General features: G+C 42.4%; 1 protein-coding gene across 34 annotated transcripts in view; it reads left to right on the top strand.

Annotated features, from left to right (window-relative positions):
* The window catches only part of LOC104145267 (poly(rC)-binding protein 3), a 514282-nt gene that overhangs the window by 424390 nt on the left and 63254 nt on the right, over positions 1–26638 (top strand). For all 34 annotated transcript variants that reach the window (XM_068936251.1, XM_068936219.1, XM_068936226.1 and 31 more), the window contains one exon: positions 25627–25786. In XM_068936251.1, coding sequence (XP_068792352.1) covers positions 25709–25786 — 78 coding nt within the window. In that variant the 5' untranslated portion in view covers positions 25627–25708. The remainder of the gene's footprint in view (positions 1–25626; positions 25787–26638) is intronic.

A 26638-nucleotide genomic window follows, 5' to 3' on the forward strand; every position in this document is an offset into this window, starting at 1 on the left:
AAGGGAAGGTAGGGCTGCTTTCTCTTCGCGTTGGTGGCTTGCATGCCATACAGCTATGGCTCTCATTTGAAGAAATCTTGATGTGTGCTGACTTGTACCTTGTATGACACTAACTGTAAAACAGAGCAAAAGTGGAAGTGGTATTGATGAGAATGATGAAAGTTAATGAAGCAATTCTGAAGGCGTAGCTGTATTTCTGGTTGAAGAAATTCCCATGTGCACAGCTGGGAGGCCTGTCGGTTTTGCTTTGCTGGCTCTGGGAGGTGGACGTCATGATGTCGTGCAAAGCCAAATGGGTTCAGGCTTTTTCCCCAAGACAGAGACTCTCTTCATATCTGTTTCCATTATGGCACTAACCCCACTGGCAGTCCTTAAGAGAGTGTGTAGTGTTACACTAAAAAACAACAGGAAAAGGACTTTAAAAGGGGCAGAAACAAGCTATTGGAAGTTAGGAAAAGCCGAATGTGTGGTTTCTTCTGTGCCTTCAGTTTGGCCTTATTATACGTATGCATTGTGTCAGAGCCTTGAATTGCCTCGTTGCCGGAGTTTCCCCGGAGAGGCAGCCTTCCCTCTGTGCGTGAGATGCGCAGCGGTCCGGGTGCGTGCCAGTTTGGCGCAATGAATTAGGATGCTGTCGAAGAAGTTAATCTAGGAATTGACAGCTGTGTAATGAAGAGAGAGGGTGACTTCACGAAAGGAAATGATGGTCTTGCGTTTAAATCGGATGAACTTGAGGCAGGAGGCTTCACCGCTGGCGCTGCCCCAGGATTACAGGGAGAGGGGTGGCACTGGGGTTGGGAACTGTGTCTGGGCACGGAGGGCAGGGGGAAGTCCAGCCTGCCTTCCCCTTTCCCCTTTCCCCTTTCCTTTCCCGTGGCTGCAGGCCACGGGCTGGCCAGGCTGACCTCGGGTTCCCAAAGGCTCCTAACACAGTGTGCGCTGCTGTACCAGCCTCGGGGAGCTCAGCTGCGGGACAGTCTGTGCTCAGGACGTGTTGCTATCCCAGGTCTGAAGAGTGCAAGGCCATGGTGAGAGCTGGTCATTCGCAGTAGTTTGTAACGCTGGGGGAGGAGGGGTCTGCCCAGGCTTGAAAACTTAAAAAAATTCCACTTGGTCCCGAGATGGTGTTGGCTGGAGGCTACCAGGGTGCCAGCTGTGCAGGAGACAGCAAAAGAAATTTTGGAGCTGAGAGACAGGGACTTTTGTCAATGCAGGTTTTGTTTTAGAGGACGAGATGTGGGTCATGATCTCAAACCAATGAGTTGCAGAGCTCAGCAGGCCTCAGAGAGAGGGGCTGCTAAGAGTATGCAGGCCTTAGCTACTTAACTCTTTGCGAGCCCATGGCCATTGGCAAGAGCAACAATTCTTTCTTGACCTGGAGGAGCTTAATGAGCAACCGCAGATGTGAGCCTTGTTTTCATCAAACAAGACACCGCAGATTATTAGACTATACTGTGGGGGATTATATTTTATTGGGGGGAAGGGGAGGAAAGATAAGGCCTAATTTTGAAGCTTAGATCCATCTGTTGGGGCTCCGTGGAAATACTTGTGGGTCTAGTCAGGAGGAAGGGCCGCTTCCAAGTCTGGAGTTAGTCTGGTCTTAGTTTCAGCCTATCTCCAAAAAAAGACGTTAGCAAAATCATCAGAAGGAGACTGTTATTACTAAGACAGGCCAGCATGCAGACACAAAAACGGAACGGTAGAGTTTGCTTCGGGGGCTTTGACGAAGAGAGCAAGAGTCCTGCTGATGCTTCTTGTTGTTCCTTGCCGCACGCTTCAGTTTAAGTATCCTTCTTTAATCATTCTAGCAGCTTCCAAACTAATCAGATTACTCATGTGCTGCTTCCTGCAACACAAAAACGAGTTTAAATCCACTTCAGGTGAGAAGGGAGAATTCAGTTAATAACAGTGAGCCATTTCCTCTGGCGTGCCAGCAGATCACTAAAATAAATCCGGTTTGCTTGGCGTGCCTTTGACAGGACAGCTGCAGTTGAATTTCACCTGGCAACACCTGGGCCCTAGTACTTTTCTAAAATGGGGGAAAAAATAGAGATAAACCGTTATGGAGAAGTCGTTTCTGCAGTTCTGCAGCGTTAAAACTCGCTGTAAGCATTTTGCGTGCTGTTTCTCTAAGGATGAGGAGGTGGTATAGCCTTTAACAGTAACGCTAACGCGTTATCTCCTCTCTAGGGATCTCACAACATTGCAGAAAAAATAAAGAGCATTTTCTTTCAGAGATCAAAGTATGTTTGTAACCAAGCTTTCATTTTCTTAGTGAGTCATAATTAATGTGTAAAAAAGCAAAATAAAAACAATTCTTTTGGCCCTTTTCGGTCTGTGTTGAGCATTTGGTTATCATAGCTAACTGGAAAGCATTGTGTGCCACTCTCCTAAAAAGAAAAAAAAAAAAATCACACCTGTGACTGGATGCAGAAATTGTCAAAGAAAATTCGCAGAGTAATTTAGCCTCCAGATTTGACGCGTCTTTCCAATTTGGTTGAATACCGACACTGCGGCTCTAAGACTGGTAAAAGCAGCACTAGTAAGAAATGACCCCTCCTCTTGTTTTGTTAATGCAAATACAGTTACACTGCAACTGCTGAGGGGTTCAGCTCCCTGAACGCCTTCGCTCCTGCACCTGAGACAGCAGGATTGCGGAAGGGCAAGGAATTGCAAAGAGATACCAAATTGTCTTGTGGTCCGTAAGCAGCAGATTGGAATCTTGGCTAACCAGAAAGGGGCAAAATTGTGAAGGAAAAACGCCGAGTCCGATGGCTCGGGACCGTCCATTTTGTGTAGGCAGATATGGCTTACACAAATGTTTCCGCAATCAACCAAGCCGGTTTAACGGGTTACCCTTCCTGCACTGTTGTTCAGCCCGTTGCAGGTTGTGCCGGTTGCACGTTTGCAGGGCTGTGCTACAAACCACATCCAGATCGTGCTTGGTTTTGGTTTTGGTTTTGGAGTCAGCTCACTGCAGTAATGCAGCGTGCTGTTGCATCAGCGTGTCTGGGGGGAGAGAGGGCTGCAGGGAAGAAGCAAACGTGAAGAAAGACGGACAGGGACTTCTTAAATGGCGTTTGCCCTCACATAAGACACTTGTGCAACTCTGCCTTCGTTTTTACAGGATGAGGGTGTGCAGTGCGACTGCGTTTTACGCTGCACCTCCTTGGCAATTTTCTCATGAAGCAAAGAGAAGGGAGAATTGTCAGAAATAGCCTGTCTGTCGAAGCCAAAATATTTTATGGGGACGAAGCACTTTCGTCATCTTCCAGTGAAATGTTCCTCGTTTTCTGTCAGGTTGCCTGGGGGGCTGCTAAGGCTGTGTCTGCAATAGCATGTATGCTGCGAGGAAGGATGGGCAACGTGCATGTAGACTGCCCTGCCGCGAGACCGGGAGCTTAGGAGGCTGAGCTGACCTGGCTCCATGGCACTTACAATTCTTTAACAAAAATACATAAATAACCTGCATTTACTTTTTATTTCACATCCCTGAAAATGTGACTATTTCAGCTTCATGCACATGTTTAGAGTATCATGAGTGTTTAGAGGGGCTAGTTACATTATATGTGAAGCCAAAGCACTCATAAGCTGAAGACCTCTTACAAACTGCTAAATTAGAAACTGGATTTCGTGCGGATTTATTGCTACCTTTAGAAGCTACTTCTAAACCAGGTTTCATTCGTTTAAGGAGTGCGGTTTATTTTGTGATACTCGTTTTAGCCAGATTACCCAGTGACTGAATAAAACAATACTTTGTTTTACACACAGGACTATACTTCAATGCCAAACGTAGCCTGATGCGCAGTCCATTTGATATCGACTGTGAACAGTTCTGCATAAAGCTGTAGCCAAATAAATTAACCTTAGGACACCTGAGAATGGCAGGCGCACTTATACAAAGTTTGGTTTCTTTACACACAATGTACAAGGGAGGATAAAGAGATAGTATTTGTCAAAGTGTCCACAAGCAGTGGTTGAACTAGCTCCAGAGTTCATAGTGATTGCTTAACTACCACAGTATTCTAAGCTTTTGGATTTAATCTCCTTCATTGCCAATATATGGCAAATTGTTAATGTTTTGCAAAAAGTGTGCAGTGGTAAAGCATCTTAAAGCAGGGAACATGTCCCAAAATAAGTGGATTAGCTTTTTGCATATCAGGAACAAAAGGGACACAAAATCCACCTAATTAAATTTATTTGGAATACCAACTCCAATGAAGCCAAGACTTCTAATCCACTAAAGATGTAAATGACCGCTCTCCTTGCAGAGTTCAAGGTAATGTTAGCAGCATAGTGATAAAGCTGTGTCAAGGCTCAATCGCTTAAGCAGTCCCACTGAAATTAAGGCTGCTCAGGTGATGTAAACCCCAGGATGGCTTTGTAAACCCACTGTGCTGCGCTACCCGTGTGCCCCTTGTGTGGTTACAGCTTGGACTAGCAAATGAACACATATATAGCTGAGACTCCATCTCCTAGCACAGTACGCTGTTACTGGTAAGTACATGGTTGTGGCCATGTATTGGGCTGGGAGGTTGTATCAGCAAAGCTTTAGCACCAGAAAAATGACATTCTTGTCCCTTAATCACCAAAGTTATGTCAGCAGAGACATGAGTCTTGAGTTTGAAATCACATGATGCGTAGATCTAAATAGCGGGACTCTACTTGGCCAGAATTCCCACGGGAGCTGAGAGGCCGCTGTCGGGTAGGAAACGGCATAGGCAGCTGGGTTCGGACAGCTTCGGTTCCACCCAAGTCCTTGGACAAGTTTCTCTATATTCTTCCGCCTGTAAGCCTTCAGAGGTGTCTACCCAATAAGGAATACCAGGCCCAGGGACTTGGGAGGAATTTAACCTCTCTGAACCTGGACTTAAATGTAACTCTGCCCATTTCTGTAGTGCCGATGCTGTCAGTATAGCGCTTTCCTGCCTATCTTTGGGGCAAGATGAATCCTTGCTTGTTGCTAGCCCTTTTACTCTAGTCATCCATCCATGCTTGTGTTTCACTACTCGTGGCGAGCTGATTCTTTGTGAAGAGGGGCTGGAGACCAGAGGAGTGTCCCTCTTGCAGGGCAAGACAGAAGTCCTTGTGCCTGCTCTCAGGGCAGAGCCTGGTGTGTTTGATTTAGAGAGAGAGATTTTCTCTCAGAGCTTGGGCTGCAGCTGCTATGGCAAGAGATGAAAAGGGGGGAGAGGGAGAGAGCCTGGCCAGTGGGTTCAGGTCTTCGTAATGATGCTCCTATATACCCGGCAAATGTATTCTGTGGTTAGAGCTGGAAAGTTGAATTTATCCTTTGTGGAAAAATAAGACTCAACAACAAAACAACTCAGTTTTCCATGAAAAAGCTGTTTTGATGAAAAATTTTCAAGTAGCCTGTCGGTGCATTCGTGGGAGAGGCCAACAAAATGCCTTTTGTAATAGACTGGTAAAAGTTTACTTCCTACCAATTCCTGCATTGCTTGGAGTTGCAAGCCCGTGTTTTGCTAAAATATGTAGCTATTTGAAAGTATATCACTGTCAGGAATTTCGTGGCCCTGAGTAAAAATGTCTCGTCTGATGTCTTTGGTGGCAAAATTACTAACTCTGTTTCTCCTTTTATGAAAGAGTGCCACTGTTAGTTTATTCGGTCTGCATGTAAGGTCAAGCTAAGTTGTGTTACTAGTCCATCAGTAAGGAGGAGGTAAGACTCAGTGAGTTTATGAATTTCCAAAAGTTTGATGGCAACGTAGTCATCTTTGGAACAGCTAAGCTGTCAGCAATCATAGCGTTTGCGTGTCTGTCGGTATGGTATGTGTCTTTGTGGGGGGGGGAAGTGAACACACACCTGTTTTTACATCAGTTTGTGTGTTCCGTGGCCCAGAAAGGGAATGCCTTGAGTTATGTATTTGCATGAGCTACTTAAGTATTTAGTTGTCTTTGCATTTGATACTTGCAACTCTTTTGCTGTCATTATTTTTGATAATCTTCTCGTGCAGCATTAAAATACACTAACAACTCCGTTTCAGTACTGCGATCATCTTGGTTATTTGCATTTCAGGGAGAGCTGAATTTCATTTTTTTCATAGCAAAAATGCCTAAGAAGAATGGGTGATATCTGACAAATGTTTAGCTAGCAGAAATAGGACTCTTAGCCTAGTTTCTCCTGTATGTACACAGGATTTGCAGGATGTACACAGTGTGGTTAGGAGGAAGGAGAAACACTGCGCTTTGCCCAGCGTTCGGGGATGTCATCACGGATATCCCTCACGCACACCTCATATAAAGTATGATTCCTTAGGCTTAAGGTATCGTTGGAAACGTCTTCTTTGAAGAAATGCTCTGGGAGGCAGGGGAGGCAGTGATGTGTTGTTGGTTTTGGGGTTTTGTGGTTTTTTTTTTGCTTTTTATTTCAGTAGCCACAATAACAAATCACTGATGTAATTCTTCTCTCTGATCTTAATACTTCACCAGGATTTATTTCTCCAACTTAAAAAAAAATAGAAAATGGTAAGGTTCAGTATTTTCAAGCTGTCTAAATCTTTTTTTTTCCCCCCTCAAATTTGCCATTAACTAAATCTGTCACAATGCGAAATGGTGAAGTAGAGCCACTTGGAGACTATTGGCAAAACCCAGGGAATCCTTGAGTGTGGTTCACCACCTTTCCTACTTACAGGACTAGGAACTCAAGGGGAACGGAAACATTTAACATGCCATATGATATAACATATCTAATATTTCCTTTCTCTAAAATGCCCTCTTTTTCACCCTTTTTTCTTACAGAAATTTACCAGCAGCCTTTTGTAAGCAACATGTAGCTGTGGAAACAGTAAAGGAGTGGGTTATCTGTAGAAATGAAACAAGAATTGCACTATCTTCCATTCTGTAGTTTTTAGACGTTTTTAGCCCTGCCTCCTCAAAGGTTCAGTTTGCACCCAGAAAAGCACCACGCCTGATTTTCTACTGTCCATTCAACCATGGTGGGAGATCAGAGGAACTGGACCTTTAATTGTAAACATACCCTGCAGCTGTCCTCTCCTGCTCTGCTTTCAGTTGTTTGTTTTTAGGGGTCAGAAGGGCACAGGCAAACATTTTAGTTGGGCCAGTTGCACTCCCATATAGTTGGGCTTCATTCCTCCCAGAAAGACAATACTGATGCATCCTTGCCTATCTCGGTGGCAAAGGTCTTTAATCCTGCGAGGTGCCACGAATTTGTGCCTCGATTCCATGGAGGAACGTCAGGACTGGAGTAACCTGGGGCACATTTAGAGAGTAGGAACAATCCAAATTGGCATTTACATTGGCCAGAGCAATACATAATCTGACATTTGGGTATAGATGACTGTGATAAAAATGTGGTTGCTGCTGCGTTAGATGAGAGCAGAATATTATCTCTGAGCACTCAAGGAGCGTTGTGGCTAACGTATGCAAGTTTACATATGTATATATTGTATATATTGCATGACTGATTTCACAATGATCTTGATTTTATATTAAAATACAGTATGGGAAGACACAAGATAGCTTGAGTGAATGCTATTGGTAATGTTTGTGCAAAGACAGTACTTTTTCTTTATGATAGCAGTTGAATATTCAGAACAGTAAGACGTGAAAAGGACCCTGCTCATGAATTCAGTATTAAAAAAAAAAAAAAGGCTCAGAGCTGTTGCAGTCTGGGAAAATCTGATTTGTTTTATAAATTAATACAGATTTATTCCTGTTGGCAATATTTTGGCATCATTTTCCAATTTATAGAAAATATATCTATGCTATTACCAGTGCCCATTCGTTTTATAGGCGAGAAAGCATGTTGCTGTGAGCAGCCTCTTGAACAGTGGTTAATTAAGCAGAGCAGTGATGTCTCCCACACCGATTATTTTCTTCTATATCTTATCACCTTATTGAGGTGGAGAATAGCTATAGACAAGAATAAATCTGCCCATTACGAACAAGGTCCATTTTGATTTCAGCAGTTCCTAATTGATTCCACCTGAAGGATGTATAATAAGCTGTAGATGAAAATCAATTAAATAGTTGAGAAATCAAGATCAGAAGGCAGTTTATAAGTAGCTTTCCTTCAACACTGCCAGAAAAATGGTTCATTTGTACGGACAATATCAAGAGGAGAGGGAAGGGGGAGCCTGCAGCGTGGTCCTCCTCCTTTGCTGATCTAGGAGCAGCTCTGCCGAGCAGGTTATCTCTTCAGTGGCATCCCTCGGTGGAATTAGTTGAGTCCAGGCAGTGCTGGGCAGTTTCTGTGAGTAGTTGCTGGAGGATAACTGTCCTATGGTTATTACTATTTTTTAAGATACAATGTCTGTAGAAATCATTTGTTTTGCAGAAGCAAGATTTGGTAGCACAGGGGTGCTACCAAAGTCACCCAGTTATATGAGCATCTCCACTTAAATAGGTAAGGAGCTGCCTGTGTCTAGGCACTTGGCAGGCATCTCTGCTATTTTTATAGACCTACATTGTTTTTAAAAAAGTCTTGGAGGATCTGCGCCATTAGCAGTATAGCCTTTAAAGTGTCCTCCAGAATAGTTCCTATGCCCTGCCTAAGGAAGGGTGGTGGGTGAAAGGCAGGCTGGGCTTTTGCAAAAACTGATTTTTTTCTTACCCGTGGAGTTCAGGGGAAATGTCCTGGACAGAGCATGAACTGTTCTTCCCACCGCTTGCTGAGATGTATCTCCTGTGCTTGTGGGTGGGCCTTTGGTGACAGGAGAAGGAGAGCTTCGGTTTGGGTCTTGTCAGGCAGTAAGCACATGATCGGCAGTCCTGACTGGGGAAGGGCTTTCATTCTTAACCTTTTTGGAGGAAAGTGCAAGGCAGAAACAGTACAGCTAGAGCTTTCACCTCTTCTTATGTTGTGTTCTTGTCTTATTTTAATGGAAGGCAAAAGAGAGCTGCAGATTGGTCCACAGTGGCACTTTGATGATCACAGTCCAGTAGTCCTGCTGGAAAATATTCTCTGTGGCACAGTCTAACTCGCCAAGAGCTCAGAAGAATAGGTAAAACTAGTTTCTTAGAGCTGAAGCTATAGCAGTGAATTTAACTCTGTTACAGGCCATTGAAAAATAGATGTGGGGTGGCTCCGTTCCCACCCTGAGGGAGCATTTTAAATGCAGTCCTATGCAAAGCAGGGATCCTCTCGTGGCAGCAGAACTGTATCACTGTTGTGAATGAATGCTGGAATTCCAGGTCTGAACCCAAAACAAGTGAGAAACCAAACTGGTTACTCTGGATTTACTGAAAGACATGGTTTTACCTCATCAGAAAATTGCTTTCATGAGGGCAGACATCATCCTCGTGCTTGCTCTGTCAAGTGCTTGTGTGAGTCAAGTGTAACTGTAGCTATACGGTGCCTTCAGAGCTCTGGATGCTCTGCCAGGAGCACCCACCCTGATGCTTCCCAATCTTCTACTCCTACTTCATGGTTAATCGACGAGCAGCTGATGCAACCCCAGACTCTTAGCACCTTTTGATCTTTTCCTCTCCTGTCAGTCACTCCATCTCCACTGAATCCTTCCCTGTCTCTCTCAGTGCTACTTTCATCACCTTCTTCGAAGAAAAAGAGTCTCTTCTGAAAAGTCATGTTAACTCATTCTGCATTCCCTCTCTGCATCCTGCTGATGCTGAGTCAGTCTGGTGCTGGCTCAGCACATCGCCAAGAGCATAGACCTAGCTTCTAAACATCTGAGCAGGTGATAACATCAGCATCCAAATGGAGTCAGTACCAGCAAAAAACTTACAATCGTGTTGTTCTGTGTGAATACTCTGAGTAAAAAGCCGCTTCCCTGGTGCAGTCCTGCCCTCAGTGGACCCTGACCATACAAACTGTTCTGCTGTAATCAGGGTTTAAGGGAGCGTGTTCTCCTCCGTCTCTTCGGTTGCTACAAACACAATTCATTGCAAGTTCACATGCCTAACCCAAGGTATGTATCTGCATGTTCAAACACTTCTCCTAAGCATCCTTAAGGATGCTTTTTATTCAATGTCCTGGGGACAGAGGTGCCACCGAATCACATCTGACCAGCAGGACAGCTAAGACATCCACTTGTCCAGTGGTGGTCACTGGCCGGTATTTCAGAGGCAAACTCGTATTCATGTTGACTGTTGAGTAATAGCAGACCTCAGCGAGTGGTTCTAATTAAGCGTGTGTACTTCCATTCATTGGTAATATTAGCAAGAGGAGAACACCAAGCTAGTCAAAGTATAGTAACGCTCTGCATATCTTATGCTTCGTACAGTTTCCCTCGAAGCTCTAGTAAAGCACTGAGTAACTAACTTCTTTGAATGACCATTTACCCTATGCAACTACTGTGTTACAGCCCAGACTTGTGAGGCAGAATATGGGGGGAGGCAGTGAATTGTTCTAAAGTAGAATACACACACACACACACACACACACACACACACACAGAAAAAAAAATTGTTAGTGATCTCCTGTTAATATAATTTCCACAGTCATGCTTTGATACAGAAGAGTAGCTGTTTTCAAGGCAGCTTCTCCCACATTTCAGTCAAATAGAAATCTTCAGTGAAAAGGTGTTACCTTCTACCAAATCTTCACCTCTTCTTTAGACATCATAGAGATATTGGGAGTTTGTTTAGGAAGGAGAGGTCTTGTTCTCCTGGGTTTTGGTTAGTTCCTCAGCGAGCTGCTTTACATTGAAGTCTCCTTTCCTTTTCCTTAGCTATGTATTTTTGGTTTGCGCTGTGTTTTTTGAACAAAACCTAAGGATGCTTCCCAAAAGTTTGAGATGTTTGCTTTTTGCAATGCTATCTTTTATGAAAATAACTAAGCTTCCAAACATAGTCTGTCGTGCTTGCCACCTGACTAGACATGCGGGCTGCCAAAGAAGTTTTGCATCTCTTATTGCCTATAAATAGATCAGTAACATGGAAACTTAGAGCTTTCCGTGGTCCTCAGCACACCTGCTGTATTTTACTCAGGAAGGGTGAAGCAGAGAAATATAGAAGTAAAAAAAGTTTGTGTCTTTCCTTCGTGCAGCTTTTCCATGGAGACATTGCACGTGGACGTCTCTGTGAGCATATCTTTAAGGGTGCTGGGGGTTACTTGCCCTGAATGGACAAAGTCCCAGGTGGTGGGTGGGACTGCCCTCTGGAGTGAGACAAGATTCAGTCTGGTCGCAGAAGAGCTCACATGCTTGAGGCAGTTATTTATGACCACACCGCCGTGGGAATCAGGCTATTACAAAACTTTTTAGATGCAGCTATTTGGTTTGCATTCCTTTAGGGACAGAGGAGTTTTTTTCCTCCCTCATTCTGCAAATTGTATGGCCTCCGTGGATTGTCCTTACAGTAATTGCTAGCAAAATGCGTATGTGCAAACTGGCTGGATAATCTGTTCAGTATTTACTAAATACTAACTGTGGTTTGCATGGAGCTTTAATAAACCTATCCATAGCACAAAAATGAACCGTAGTCAACAATGGGAATTTCCACTGTGTTGAACAGAAACAGGAATGTTACGGATGCCTTGCACTTGCTCTTCTGATATGTAGGTACCCCGATTCATGGCTATTGAGATGTGGGAAGTTGTCCATCCCGGTGGCTGCTAAACCATCTGCTGAGCAGTCCATGCTGTAACAGGTTCTGCACCAAACATTAACCTTGGCCACCTTTGGAAGGATGTCAGGTCCCACTGGAGCCTGGGTTTGGCTGGTTTCGGATAGGGGCTTTTATTAACCGTTAGTGATCGTTTCAAATTACTTCATGGTCCTAGAGGGTGAAGTTGCAAGTGTAGTTCATAGGGATCAAAATTATATTAAACTAATCGAGAACAAAGCTTGATGTCAAATTTGCACATAGTGCAGCTTATGCTAGAACGTCTTATGTGTTGCGTCTATGAACTACACCCAAACATTAAAAGGAACTGACTTAGTGACTCATCTTTCCATGTATCGTATCATCCATCGGAAAAACAGCACTTTCAGAACCACAGAAACAGCTCAGATTGTTTTGACATCTTCGGCGGCATGCAGCATAGATTTGTTTTCTCTCTTCTTCCCCTGTCTCTTCCCTCCCTCCAACTCCATCTCTCTTGTCTCTCTCTCTTCCAATTTATCTGGATTAAACAAGTCTCTGATTATTCTTTATGCCACTGCAAATAAAGTCATTTTCAGAAACAGATGTCGAAAGAACCCAGTGAAATAATCCTGGAGGCAGATGCAGTCTTCCATAAGCTGCCAAGCGCATGGTGCAATCAAAGTGATGAAACAAAATGGAACAGGCTGCAGAAAAAGTAATTAAATTATAGTTCCATTGTAGAAGCACATTTTAAAATTACTGAGATTCAGAGCCCATAATGCTAGTATTATAGTTGAAAGAATACTTGCCATGGGTCATGAACGTTTTTTTTTTTTTTTAACAGTTATTAATCATGCTTGACTGGAAAGACATGTGTAACCTACAACAAGCAATGGCTGTAGTTGTGCCAAAGGAAGCTTTTGTTCCCTGAAGAGAATCGTATCAAAGGCCAGTGTGTCCCATTATTACATGGGCAATAGCAAAGCGCAGCATCTGAAACGGGGCTTTTCAGATTTCCATGCAGAGTCCTGGAGGCGGAAAAAAGAAAACAAGTATTGTATCTTTTTGAATACTCTGCGACCTCCTTTTTCTCTTACCAAGTTAACTTATTCATTGACTAAATAAAAAAAAAAAAAACCTCTAGCACACCCCTGTTCTCCCTAACTTAAATAATGTCAAGGTTCTTGTAAAAATAGAAAGGAGACAGGAAATGTGTGAAGTCCTGGAAGTTAGAGATGAAAAAAACCTCATTAGTTTATTCTAATTTTTCCTTTCCATTACAAGGTCAGCAGGAAAGCAGATAGAAAATTTTCTGATTTTTTTTTTCCTTCAGAAAGTGCCAGTTTGTCAAAATCTAAATGTTCTGTGGGAATGTGTTGATTTACTTCTTAAAAATACTAAATGAAAGGATTTGATGAGGTCTATCCATACTGTCTTTGCAAGATTGTAAAATTGTACTGTTTCGGGTTTTCCATTTCAAAGTGATATTTTTACTTAGAAATATATTATACGTAATAGAATAAAACCAGCAATTTGAAATCTGTACAATAATTTAATTGTAGAAAAATAACCTCTTTGGATTGACGAAAAAGAATTACACCATACACACACAAACCAAATTGTTTAAAATTCTGACATTTTGCTTCAATTTAGAATGAGAGTAAACCTTACAAGAGTGGAATTTACTACAAAATAAGCACTCTGTCTAATTTCTGTTTAAGACCTGATCCAGCATTCCCGATGATAAGTGCTTCTGCTGACTTCAGTGTATTTTTATAAGGCTTCTAGGAAGCTTTATGCAGCTGTTCAAAATGGAAATGCCAGAGGCAGTGCAGCTTCTCAAGAATATTATTCAGCCCAAGAGATACCAAAAATTCAGGTTTTTGGTCAGAAATTTAGCTTTTAATTGCTTCCCTTTTCTTGTAGCTAAGTCATCAAGCAACCACAACTGCAGCATCCTAGTTTCTCATCTTTGGTTCCCTCAAAGATCAGTAGCCTTTTTTTTTTTTTTTTCCCAAATACTACTTGTTTTGAATATTGCCTTATTTGTTGCTGGCTAAGCTTAGCCTTCTTACTTTGGTAGTTTTCCCTGCTAACAGTCTTTCCCACCCTCCTCTGAATGAAGTCCAGCTTTTTCATTATTTTATGGTAATGGAGTGTCCAGACCTAAATATGAAGCAGGACGTGGCAGCTTCCTATTCTCCTGCTCTGAAATATAGTGGTGCAGCTTCTCATCTGCAGCCTGCTGTCACCCCCAAGGGTTTTGTATCATTCTTCCTTTGAAGATTTGGCTCACTGTTAAGAATTTTTTTCCCTAATTGCATTGTCCTGGCTTTCTTCACTGCAAATCTTTTCACGTTGTTGTCCTCCTGTTCCTACTTCTCATTGTTCGTCTCCTTTTGTAATGTCCACAACCTTTTCAACTGAGTGTCACCTGTGGGGGTCACTAATGTGGTGCTAACGCCCTCTTAGAGTCATGGATGGAGATAATACTGAAACTTCCCGCAGTGCTTAGCTTTGCAGTAAGCTGTTACTCAGTGCTTCTGGGGCAACAATTACTTTTTCTGGATCTGTCCTTTTTCTTCTTCAAATGAGCAAAGGGACCGCTTTGTTGTCGGTTCCTCAGCCGAAGGTGGGTGGGTGCAGGCACATCAAACCCTTCCCATGAGCACAGGACCAGGAGGAATCCTGCCCTGGTTTTGTAGAGCATGTAGGGCCAAATTCTGTATTCTCTTGTGTGCATGCAACTCCATTAAAGTCAGCGGGGTTGCAGATGAGCAACAAAGCTAGTGAATTGAGTGGAAAAAGAAAAGAGATGTGTACCCTTTGTCTGCTTAAAGCCCTTTTTATAGTGAGTTTCTGAGAACATGGGAGATTTTTAGAGATGGTATTCATTATTCCAGCGGTTGGGAAACTACCCGACCCTGGATTCCTAGACATTTTTGGTCTATGACCTTACTTTCCTCCCTGTTGCATAGTCACACTTTCTCCAGCAGGTTGTGTGTGACCTCTTCTCCCCCTGGACCTCCTCTGTAGCACTGCCACAGTACCCTTCTCTGCCTTGTCTCGCTCCGCCCCTCTCCTCCGTGAGCCCAGGAGAGCACGTGGTGGGGCTGGCTTTCAGCTGCTGCATGACAGGCGTGTGTCTGTCCGGTGACCTGCCGCCTGCCCCGCTGGCAGGAGTTCACCACGGGGAGCTCATACCACAGGCTTGTCTTGGGTGGGAACACGCTCGTGCTCCTCCAGGTAGCCTCCCAGTGGGTTTTTGTGCAAAAATGTGTTCTTCTCTGTGTAACATCGCACAGCATTAGCCAGTGGACAGCTTTAGCAGTTGTCTCCTCCAGTGCTAAAGTAAGATCAACTGATTCACTTTAGACCTTGCACTTTCAAGTCATTAATAAATAAACTATTTGATTTTTCTTAGCCTCTGAATACTTCATCAATTAGACTTACTTTTGACTTTTTGAAGATCCTCCTGGTTTAAATCAGTCACAAAGATATTGATTTAAGTGGCTTAAATCTTGGCATTCATTTAGCTCTTTACTCTTGAGTATTGGCTGTCCATAAAAGAGTCATTTATTGTGGGTTGGGTTTTTTTTCCTTCCTTTTCTTAAATCTAGTTTCAAATAAAGCTCTGGGAACTTACTGCTTTTGTATCCACTGTGTAGTGCTGGGGTTCACAGTGAAGCTCTTATGGTGCTGAGAGTTTTGACTCATCACCAGTGAAATGGTGATTGAGAACTGAAATACTCATCTTGTGAGAATTGCTTTTGGAGGCAGCAATTCCAAAGCTCCGACAGGATATCGCAACACAGTTTTTTGTCTTTCTTTTTATCCCTGTGAATGATGAAGTCTTCACAGCCCAGGGCCATGTTTGCAGCTGTGGCAGTCGTGTTACCGTTGGACCAGTTTGTTCTTTCTTCCTTCACAGAGAATTCCCAACGCTTCCTTGCTCCAAAAAAGCATGAGTGGGATATCCTAGAAGGGGGACCTTTGACTGATAGTCCGAAGACTGAGACCATTTTTCTTGTGACAGAATTATAGGATCCTGTCTTTTTCTCTCTCTTAGATGCTGTATGAATTTCTTTTTTTTTTAATGACTCTCTTATTTTATTTGCCTAGGAAGCTTGAATGGATTTTCAAATCACAGCCTTGTATATAACATAATTAGGATGATTACGAAAGGCATCTTTTTTACTTGTTTGGTTGTAGAGATTCAATTCTATCAATATATAATATTTTTCCATTTAATAAGGTGAAACATATTATTGTTGTGAGCCTCTTTTCCCTTAGCAACGAGCATGTTTTATAATGAATGGAGTGAAGTAACTGACTCATGTTTATCAAAGCAGAAACTTCTCCAAAACATTTAGTTTACAAATGGATTGGGTAGATAGAATAGATGTTTCGAAGGCATGTGTCACTTGAATATTGATGGAAATATAAAAATTCAAACATATATAAATATCTGTTTGTTCTGTGCCCAGTGGGAACACGCTTACTGGGTTAATGTTTCCTGTTAGAGAAGTTGCCGTATTTCTTGAACTGCCTTGGGACTTTTTTTTTTCCTTTGATCGATACAAAGCTATCACTATTCTTGTATGTACTGGCAAAGGAAATTATAATTCTTATTTGTGCGTGTGTTTGAGACCATTTTTGCTAAAGAGAAAAATGTAAAAAATCATGCTATTAATATCTGCTCATGAGATCACATCCCAGCAATTTTAGTGTTTATACACATCTACAGTGTTAAAAACGGACCTCAGTTCTTTTCCAGCATTTAGCTATATTCTTCATATATATATATATATACACATCCTATATAAAGATTTATTGACATATGTAAACAAAATGTAAATATACATAAAAGTCTTATATAAAATAAAATATCTTGGAAATAGAGCCTGTGAACAAAAAAAGATGTTAAAAAGATGCAAAAACATTTATTTTCAAACCCATAAACAACGTTTGTTTGCCCCAGAACATTTTGAGACATTTTATTTGTTTTGAATTAAATTGAGGTAAATTTACAATTGAAACATTATTTCAAAAAGAAGAAACATCATTGATGAATCGTCAGTGTCACGTATTTGAGTTTAGGGGGCAGAGATAATGTCACCAATATAACACGCATGCCCTGCGGTTTGGTCATTAGAATCTGAGTTTAGGGGGAGGAGGGTCGGGAAGAGGTGTGAACTGAGAATCTTTTATTGTATGGTAGGCATTATTTCCTGTGCTGGAAAGACCACTCTTACAGTTGGTGGTCTGTTCAAATCTTACCACAACTCTCAAGGCGACTTATATGTACATTTCTTCATTAGATATGTTATCTTAGACCCTATAGAAAGGTTAGTGAAAGTTGGGATGTTTGTTTCTTGATTGAACATAGGCAATTAAAGCCAAGTTTCTATTTAAAACATGAAGAGCAAGCAAAACTTGAGAAAGATAATACTTTGCTGGGAGCGTTTGGGAGCCGTGGGATAAAAGGGCAGGTAAAGCTGGTTTTGTTCTCAAAGCTGTGATTAGAAAATAGTCTTTGGTAAATCGCTGGTTAACTGTAAGGACGTATTGTCTCTCCTGGTCTCGGAAGCTGCCTGGTCCATGAGGAGGCTTCCAGTCTGAGGTCATTGTCTCCAGCTTGTCCAGATTTCCTGAGACTTGATTTCCAGGCATTTGATAGCCTCCAGTGCCCACTTGTCAGGCGATATTTCCTGAAGGGGTATCAGTATTTTGGCAAAGTGTGTAGCTGTCTATTCAGACACAACAATTTGATATTAGCTAATATTAGATAATTAACTAATGCTTAAATGCTGATACTGGGAGATGATTTTGAACGCAGCGATACGGTAGGCTTTACTGTGTTTCTGTGAGTTTTCTTCCTGTGGTGAATTTGCTATCCCGTATGGTTTACCCAAAAAGTTTTACAAATATGTTTAAAGTAGCAGAGTCAGTAAATACGTTGCTGTTCATTTGCTTTGCGTAAATCAGAAAGGGAGCGTCCCGTGCCATGGGCTGAAGCGCCGGCTTTCCACCGGGTATAAAGCACACTAGCCTTTTTAAGGAACAAGGCTCCCTCCTATCTGTTAAGCTCAGCAGTTGAACATGCATCAGGTGAGAGCAAAAGGGACAAGTCTCTCTAATCCTGCTATTTAAAGATTTTTTTACATACGGTTATCTTCAGCCAATCCGGCTTCAGATGTAGGTACCTATATTAGTGCTATAGGGTAAGGGCTTTTCCTACTTTCGGGAGTACACAAAGGCAGCTTCTTTAACAGATAGCAGAGGTTCCTCCTCTAAAAAAAAAAAAAAGAAAGAAGTGTTAAATGTCTACCTTAAGAGAAAACTGGTACCTCTTTAAATGCTTCATAAAATTATGTTGGGAAGGCAGCAGTCCTGGAGTCCTGCCAGTTTTTCTACTTCCTATTGCCTTTAAAAGTTGTTCTGCTCTTCTTCAGTCTGTCATTTTCTTACCAGTTTTGCCTGTCTTTGGCCAACCTGCTGCTTCCAGGTATCTGCAGTAACTGCAGAGCTCAGCGTATCGCAGGTACAGAGATTTTTACAGTAGTCAGCAGAAGGAGCACACGGCTTCGTTAAGGTGTGTAACTGTCTGCTGTTGATGACGTTTAACGAGTGGAATCATGTGCTGCTCCTTCATCCCTTTTGTCTTTCGAGCTAGGAGCTTACCACTTTTTTCATAAAACAGATGTTTTGTGTATATCTGTTAGTATACTCGATTGCTGCTCTGTCAATGGCATTTATTCAGTTTACCCTCATATTAGTTAATTGTTGATTTAGCTCTTTTGGAACAGGTGCTTTGTGAATTTCCTGGAAACTTGTTATCTCCTCTGTTAGTTTTAATTTTGTTCTCGACCTCTTCCTTTTTCTTATTTTTTTTCTTTAGCGAAAGCTCATTTCATCTGAGCTGAACCCCTACTAATTCTTCTGGTAGAGCAAAGAGCTAATTTTCCGAACAAAGGATTTGTGGATCCATCCCAACTGTGGACTTATTTCAACCGGGGCATGATAGGATGATGTAACGAAGCCAGGTTCCACAGATCTCGTTCACTTCGTTAAGGAGTTAGAGATTCCCATTAGCTCTATTCTAGGATATAAATGCTAAGGATGAGAATAAAGTGTATAATCTCATTCCTTTGTGTACAGTCCTCTCTAGTAATTTGGGAGATGGAACTGTTAAAGCAGAAAGGTTAATACCGCACCTGCTTCCTTAGCTATTGTTTTTAAATCAGATTCTCCTGGTGAGGCTTCTGTGCAAAACTGCAGTGCTTCAAAGCGTGATTTCTCCTCTTCCAAACAATTATTGCGGGGACAGAAATCCTTTGAAGAGTAATTACTGTTACTGTGATGTTCTCGGGGGGCATCCTGTGAACCTTTTGTTCTTAGTGATCGCACAGCAACAGGGTTTAGGAGCAGTAGATGTTTTTATCCTTCAATGGATTACATAAACTGACAAAGCATGTGTTTAGCAAATGTCCACTCTTCTTTTCTTTCTTCATCTGCTGAGACAATAAATAGGTGGTGGTAGCTATTACTTTTCACCTTTTCTGAAAAGAAGTTCCTTAAAGGAAAACGATCTCATTGGAGCTGGGCTTGCTTTTGGTTGTGCTTTAGGGTTTTTTTTTTTTTTTAGTTCTGCCAGTGTTTTTCTGTATAATTACACTGTTTAGTCCTTTGACATCCAAAGATGTTACTTTCAAGTGAAAAGCCGTGGATAATAACTGCTTAGCTTATCAAAAAACTTGAAAGCCAAGTACTTAATTTTTTCCATCTGATAGCATAAACCCTTTTGTGGCAAATACCTTATTTTTAATTATTTGAATTCTTCTATATATGCCTAAATTTGGCTCGATTTCTATTGGCAATGTCACCAGTCCTTGTCCTGTAATAATTCTCTTACATTGCCTTCAGTCTCCTTCTCCTTTTCTGTATTCCCTTCAGTCTAAATGAAAGAGTAGAATAATAAAAGTAGCATAAATCTGTCCCCAAAGAACTCTATTTTGCTGAAAGCGCAGGTGCCTTCTTCTCATCATGATCACTTGCACTGTTTCTTCCAATTCTATGGAGATCTCCCTCCACCTGGGGGACTTCTGATCAAGAGGACTTAGTTACAACCTTTTCATGGTTGCCCGTGTTTCAGTTTTCTCTGGTCTTCTTTGCTCACTCCTTACAATCTTTTTTTTTTCTTTTCCTTTTGTAACAGCGCTTTATTATCTATTTTAAAGAGTTATTCCTAATTAAACCAAACTCTGAACTATTGTCTTCATAACATCAGTGTGTTACTGTCCAGCTTCCAGTGCTTCATAACTGCTGAGACAGTTAACAACTTCTTTGTTCATCTTTGGGTTACTCTGCCCCTATCTTCATCTTCTTGTTCAGTTCCTGTCGTCTTTTACCGCCCCCCCCTTCCCTCTGGCTTGATCATCTGCCTAGTTCCCTCCTTTGGGATATTTTCTTATATTACTGAAATGACAGGTTTATTGTGAGAGACTGGATGTTCTCACGTTTCCCCTACTTAAGTTTTCTTCTTCTGAACCTACTGATATATGGGAACTAGATGACTGAGTTTGAGTAAATGTCCTCATTTGAATTATGCTTGGCTTCTACAGAATGTCACTATAGTTTCCCCTGTTCTTTTCTCTTTGTTAAAAAGAAAAATTTTCTTTCCAGTGGAACTTGTCCTTTCCAATCTTATCTGTAGGTTTTTTCTTGCTTTCTTCATAATTACATCTTTCTGTTGATGATGATGAAACACTGTAATTAGATTCAAGGGTCCATTTTGAGCCTCAAGCTCAGGGAATACTGTGCTGGATGCTCTGACCAGTTTCATCTTTTCTGCAAAGCCTGGATTTAACAACCATGCAATCAATACCTCACCTACCAGAGCAGGCCTCCTCCTTGAATGTTTTCAGGCAACTCTCATTTCCACATTGATTCTTCTCACTTTATTACCTCTTGTCAGCCAACTTCAGCTTCAGCTCTCTCTCTTTCTCTCTGCCTTTCTTCTCCTTTCTGCTTTCTCCCTTTGCCTTCTAGCACAGCCCTGTGACTGTGCAGCTCTGCCCCGTTGCACTCACCTGCACACGCTCTCACTTTTGCTCCCTCAGTCCTCTTGCTCCTCTGCATCTTCCAGATGAGCAGCTTTCTTCTCTCTTGGCGGATTCATGGATTTCAAATAACTTCTTGTGGCTTTCAACTTGGAGATCAACTGCCTGCGGTCTGCCTTGCAACTATGTTGATTTTATTTATCTCTGGCATCCCTGCCTTCTGTGGAGTCAACGACTTTCCTATCCTGCATGCCTGAAGCGCTCACCTTAGAGTTTTAAAGCATGTATTTTTTATTTTTTTATTATTTTTTATTATTTTTTTTAACAATGCAGCCATATACTCTGCCATCATCTCCATATTTCCTTGGGAGGGGATTAGTAGGTTTGAGGGACAGAAGAAAAGGGGTATGATGTTGACTTTTCATGGCTTAGGCTTCAGGCAGCCATCTTACCCTTGCTCCCTCTGCCTCACGGGTCCCTCACCTGTGTGAGTGTGTGCTGGTTGTGTCACTGGCCTTCAGCTGTATAGCCCATCCTGCAGCTTAGATTAATTCAGTGAAATACTTGAGGATCTGTGTTGTTCTTTGTAGTACTCTGGTAACACGTGGCTGAGCTGCGTGTTGTTCTAACCACCTAATCCGCCAACAATTATTGAAGTGCCTTGTTAGAAAATTGATAGTTTTTGTGTAGTGAATAGTGAGCATACAGGACATCCCATGCTGTTTGTGCCAACTTGGGTTATCTGATGTTGAAAATATATACAAACATGCACCTACATATAAAACCTATTTGCATTAGATCAAATATCTATTTTATGGGATTTTTAAAAACCGTTATGCATGTTTTTATGCATTTGGATGCATATTTCCAGCTGAAGAGGAATTTTCACTTTTTATATGCTAAACAGCAATGGAAGTGTCTTCGGATGTTCATGCTCAGCCCTGCAGGAGGCAAGGATCTGCTGTTGGCTGGGACCTAGCTGAAGTGATCTGCCTGTCCTTGGTCCCTTTTCTTGCTTGTTACTCTGAGCTGCAGAGCCCTAGGTCTCCCGTTTTGTGCACTCTGGTCCTCAGGCTTGACGTCAGAGGGGACATGTTGTCCAGTTGGTCTTCTGGCACTGCCAGCTCTCGATTGAAGGCAGAGTAAAATGCATAAAACCTTACTCCTAATATGCAGCTGAGCAACTGACAGTAGCTGCATGTGCAGTATTCTCTTTGCTCCCCTGTGGACACCCTGACTTTCCTCTGGAGTCAGGAAAAGTGTGACAGATGGATTTTTTCCTAGCCTGTGTGGCTTATCTCCCCAAGCCCCCAGAGTAGCTGTGGGACCTCATCACAAACAGCGTGAGAAAGGCAAGCCCTATGTATTTAGCGTAGCGTTTGCTCACACAGGTAGGCATACATAAACCAGAAACATAATAAATTGTTCAAAATGCCGATTTTGCAAAGGAAAGGGAAATGATTTTACTGATTAAATATTCATGATGTGCTCTATATTACAGCAGTAGGTTTATAAATACATAGATGGATTGCTGGCTGGATAGGAGGCTTTGCAGAGGAAACCATGCTCTTCCTAGTGCCGGGATATGACATCTCCATACCCACAGAGATCGAGGCCAGCATGTTTGTGATGATGCCTTGGAAAAAAATCACTTTAGTTAAAAATAATCAAATACAATAATATACTTTATTTTGATCTCTCTTCAAAACTGAAATACTCAAGTAATTAGCAATCCTCTAGGTTCACTTTACAAAGCTGTTAATGTTTTACTAAAATACATGGACTCTCAGGACACCTGGGGCAGCAGTAAATGTCCTGGCAAAATGACCACCCTTCTGTCTTTACAGTAAATGTATAGCTTTCGTGTATTTCTTCCCTATTATGTGAAGTTGCCTTTCTGAATTCATTGCCTTTGTGTGTCACACAGCTGCCTGACTTCTTGCACACACACACGTGCTCTCGGCCCTCCCCTAGACATCTGTGCTGCTTCTCAGCACCAGGTGCCACAGCTTGTTGGGAGGAGGGGTAAAAAAAATTCCTGCAAAAAATTAGAGTGCAGTGATATTTTTACCAAAATTTGCAGTGGAATTTTATCTTTAACCTCTGTTTTTAATAAGGACCCAAAAGGCATTAGCTAAAAATACATTTTTTTAAGTGTTCATCTGAGAAAGGTTACGATTTGGGGTTGGCTTCCTGCAAAAGGTTTTCCTGTAAAATTTTTTTGATGTGATCGTACTACTGTAGCATCACAGCGCTCAGCAAAAGGCCACAGCAACTGTGGATCTATTTGTTATCTGGGATTTTTTTTCCCCGCATGGGAATATATTTTGTTAGAAATTTTCAGGCTTACCTTCATCACCAAGTTCTGATCCACAGGAGGACTTCAGTGCCTAGCTGCTGCTTGAAGTACATCCACTACGTGAAACCTTCATAACATCCCCTAAGCTACTGTAGGTTTCTGGAGATCTTGGGTGGCTAATTTTGCTCCAAGAAAATCCAGAATGCTGAGCTGCGTGCTATTATTTATACATAAAACTGCTCATGTTTTTTCCTTGACAAAGCTGAGCGGTAAATGCTTTGCTCCTGCCTGATCTCTCTTAGGAGCAGTCCCTCAGAAAGCAGCAAGGAGCCGGTGAGCCCCGTGGGACTGTTCCCCTGCTAGTCTGGGAACAACCGTGGTGGCCTCCTCCATTCTCCTCTCTTTATTTGTCAGAAGGGACGGTCTTATTCACCCATTTGCAGACTCACCTGTGAGTCCTGATCTAACCTTAAAGGAGGAGAATACAGCCCAATACCTTTCTCCGTCATTTCCTACCAGCTGACTTGGGCCATTTTCCGCTCACGCTCTTGACCGCATGGTACATCAGGGGCACAGCCAGGCTGTTTCTGGTTTCTGTCTTCCTAGGCACCTTGCTCCCCGTCTGCTTTTCTCCTTGCAGGCAGGTGATAAGATAATGTAGGTGATAAGCCTAAAAAAGTGCCAAAAATAGGATTTATTCCAGTGGTGGCGGTCTGCCTAGTAAAGCATATGGGATGAAATGTAGGGGTTCTTTGTTGCTTAGGGAAAATCAGCCTTGGTAGGTAGATGGGAGCAGGTAGATGGGAGCTGCCCTGTGGTAGACTCATGGACTTGCTTTTAGGAAGGACGAGTTTATGTTGTTCTTTCCCCTTTCTCTTTTCACCCCTTTTCCTCAAACATGTCTTCTTATCCTTGCAGTCCCTGGGAGCACAGATGCTCTCTGTGGCCGTAGATATTCCTGCAGAGACATTAATGAAAACTCTGCACCTTCCAGGGTGTTTTCCAGAGGCACAAAAGTCACGTGTGGCTTGGCCACTGGCAGATTTGGGCTGAAGCAAGAAGCATGTACTCAGCCCTCAGAGGAGTTACCCTCTGGGATGGTCTTCCCATAACACACAGAATATCTAATGAGGGGAAATGTCAGTCAGCAGATTAAGGCCAGATAAAATGGAGTGCTTTTCCTCGTATTAAGTAATGAATCTTTGAGACCAAAAGTTTTGGAGGCTGGGAGTACAGATTGAAGAAGGGATTAGACGAATTCGGAGAGGACTGGTCCATCGATGGTAATTCAAAATGTCGGCCTGGGTGCAGTCTCTCGCTCAAGAAGATCCTGGATGGCTGATTGCTGGTGGCTGAGCAAGTCTATCAGGGATCACTCCATACACCTTTCTTACGCTCTTTCTTTAAGCGTCTTCTCTCGGCCTCTCTCACAGGTAGCACTTTCAGCTAGATGAGCTTTATTTTGGTCTAGTGTGACAGTCCTTACTGGCTCTTAAGGTGGAGCTTAATCAGTTGATGGAACAGTCTCTGCTTGATGCGGGATGAAATCCTGCGTTTTCAGGAGACTGATCCCGTAGGTCACCTTGGAAGTTTGGTCCCATGTCTGAGCCATCTTCACAAGGGGATGCCAGCCTGCTGCCCCTGTGGATGGCGCCCTACCTTCAGAGCTGCCACCCACAGCGTGGTTGCTCCTCAGGGTACTCAGAAGCCGGTGCCTGAGCTAGCCAAGCTTTTGAGGAGCTCCAAAACGCAAAGCTAATAGCCAGGCTTGTCATTAATAAGAAACAGTTGTTAAGAGCAGTGATGTGTGTTTATGGGTTTTATGTTCTGGAAGATAGGCCTGAAAAGGACAAAAATAAATAAGGAAACTCTAGGCCTTTTCTACTGTGAAATTTGCCTGCCCTGGCTAATATTCTTTCCTGCCCCCGTTTTTGCTTGTAATGGCAAATGTCCTTGTGTTAATAAACTCATAATACATGTTATTCATCCCTTCAAGGCCAGTCCTTGCAGCTTTGTTAGTGTATTAGGATATTTATGACTTTGCAAATGACTGAAAATCTGCAATTTGTCATTAGGAATTAAGAAACATGTTCCTTCCACTTAGAGCTGAAGCTGAGCTTTGGCCTTGGAGGGACTGAGCCATCTCTGGGCTTGGCAGACAAAAACAAAGTCAGACAGTGCCCAGATTTACAGCAGCAAGTGATTCTTAGTTACTCAGATGTCTCTGATAACGTGTCATCTGCTGTTGCTGGTAGGGATCAATGTTTAGGCTCAGAAGTCATTTCTTTCTAGCTGGAGAGAAAATAAAAATCTCTGTTCTGCAAGAGCAAAAAGGGAAAGAGGTAGTAAGAGAGCAAAAAAGGGAGAGAAGTGCAAATAGTGCCACACACATGTAAAAATATATGCACGTATGTATATACATACACAGCACAAGAGATGAACAGAAAGAAAGTGCTGTTCAGAAGAAAACATTGCATTTCAATTTGCTGTGCTCTGTACTTTCAGCTGGGGAACATAGGAAGTTAAGAGAATTGTTAGGGTTTCAGGAGAGTTTGTCATGTAGTTGCAAAGGGCTAAAGACTTGATTTTGACAATAATCAAAAGAGCCTTTTGAGCACTAAAATGTAGTCCAGAAAATCAGAGGGAGGGATGTTAGTTGTTTTGTACAGCATGATCTTCTCAGTTCATAGGAGCTTCAGCCACTCAATGGTACCTTTTTTTTCCTTCCTCTCTTTTCAGGTTGATTAACTGACGAGAAAAAAAAAAAAAGGGGGAAAAAAAAAACGAAACTGCTTTCAGCTATAGAAGATACAAGGCCAGGATGAACACGAAGGACGCAAAAGTGACTGAAGGAGGTCTCAATGTCACGCTCACCATACGTCTCCTCATGCACGGCAAGGTGAAGCGTTTCGCGTTGCCCCAGCCGTGGCCGTTGGTTGGGCCAGCGCGGGCGGTTGCTATCACAGCCTAGCAGGGACATTCACAGAGGCTCTGCTCCTCCTCCTCCAAGTCCAGCCAAAAGCACCATTGCCATCACTGAAAAATCACCCCCTGCCTTTCAAGGCAGCATACTTACTTAAATTTGTATTACGGTCCAAGTTCAAAAATTCATTTTGAGCCATTCCGGCAGCAAAAAAGAGTTCTTAACTGATAACTGATAGGTAGCCAAATTTTAGACAGACCCTTGCACAAAGCTGATCTGCCTACAGCTGCCATCTTTTCTCGCCTTTCTCATCATTTGCTGGACTTCGCGGTCTTTGCAGCAGTGGCCACAGAGTTAGTGTGTATTTCTGTTGTATTCACCTAGGAGGGTTCTTCATTAGTCTGATGTAGCATCTTTCTAGAGTGAACCCCCTGGTATAGCAAGCGTTTGTCCAGGTTGCCTGCGGGTTTGGTTTGGAAGGTCAGACTGTAATTTCTTTTCTGTCCAGCGCAGCACTTAAACACGTGGGTAAGTGTGAAATCTGTGCCGTAGGCAAGGTGCCAGTTCAGCACTGTCACACTTGACCATCTGATTGCCGTTTATTTCACATCACAAGATCACAAAATGAGTTTTAATTCAAACATGTTTCATAGGTTTGTTTTGCAATGTTTGCATCAGGCAACAACAGGCATTTTTAGGCTTAAGGAACGGATGTTAAAAAAAGGAGATGGGCCCGGCTCTTTTTTAACAAGGGACCGTGAAGATATATGTCGTTCTACAGATGAAATTTATATACATACATCTAAACAATTTTTTTTGCTCCTGGAA

This window comes from Struthio camelus, chromosome 2 (genome assembly GCF_040807025.1).
Source record: "Struthio camelus isolate bStrCam1 chromosome 2, bStrCam1.hap1, whole genome shotgun sequence".
Taxonomy (NCBI): Eukaryota; Metazoa; Chordata; class Aves; order Struthioniformes; family Struthionidae; genus Struthio; species Struthio camelus.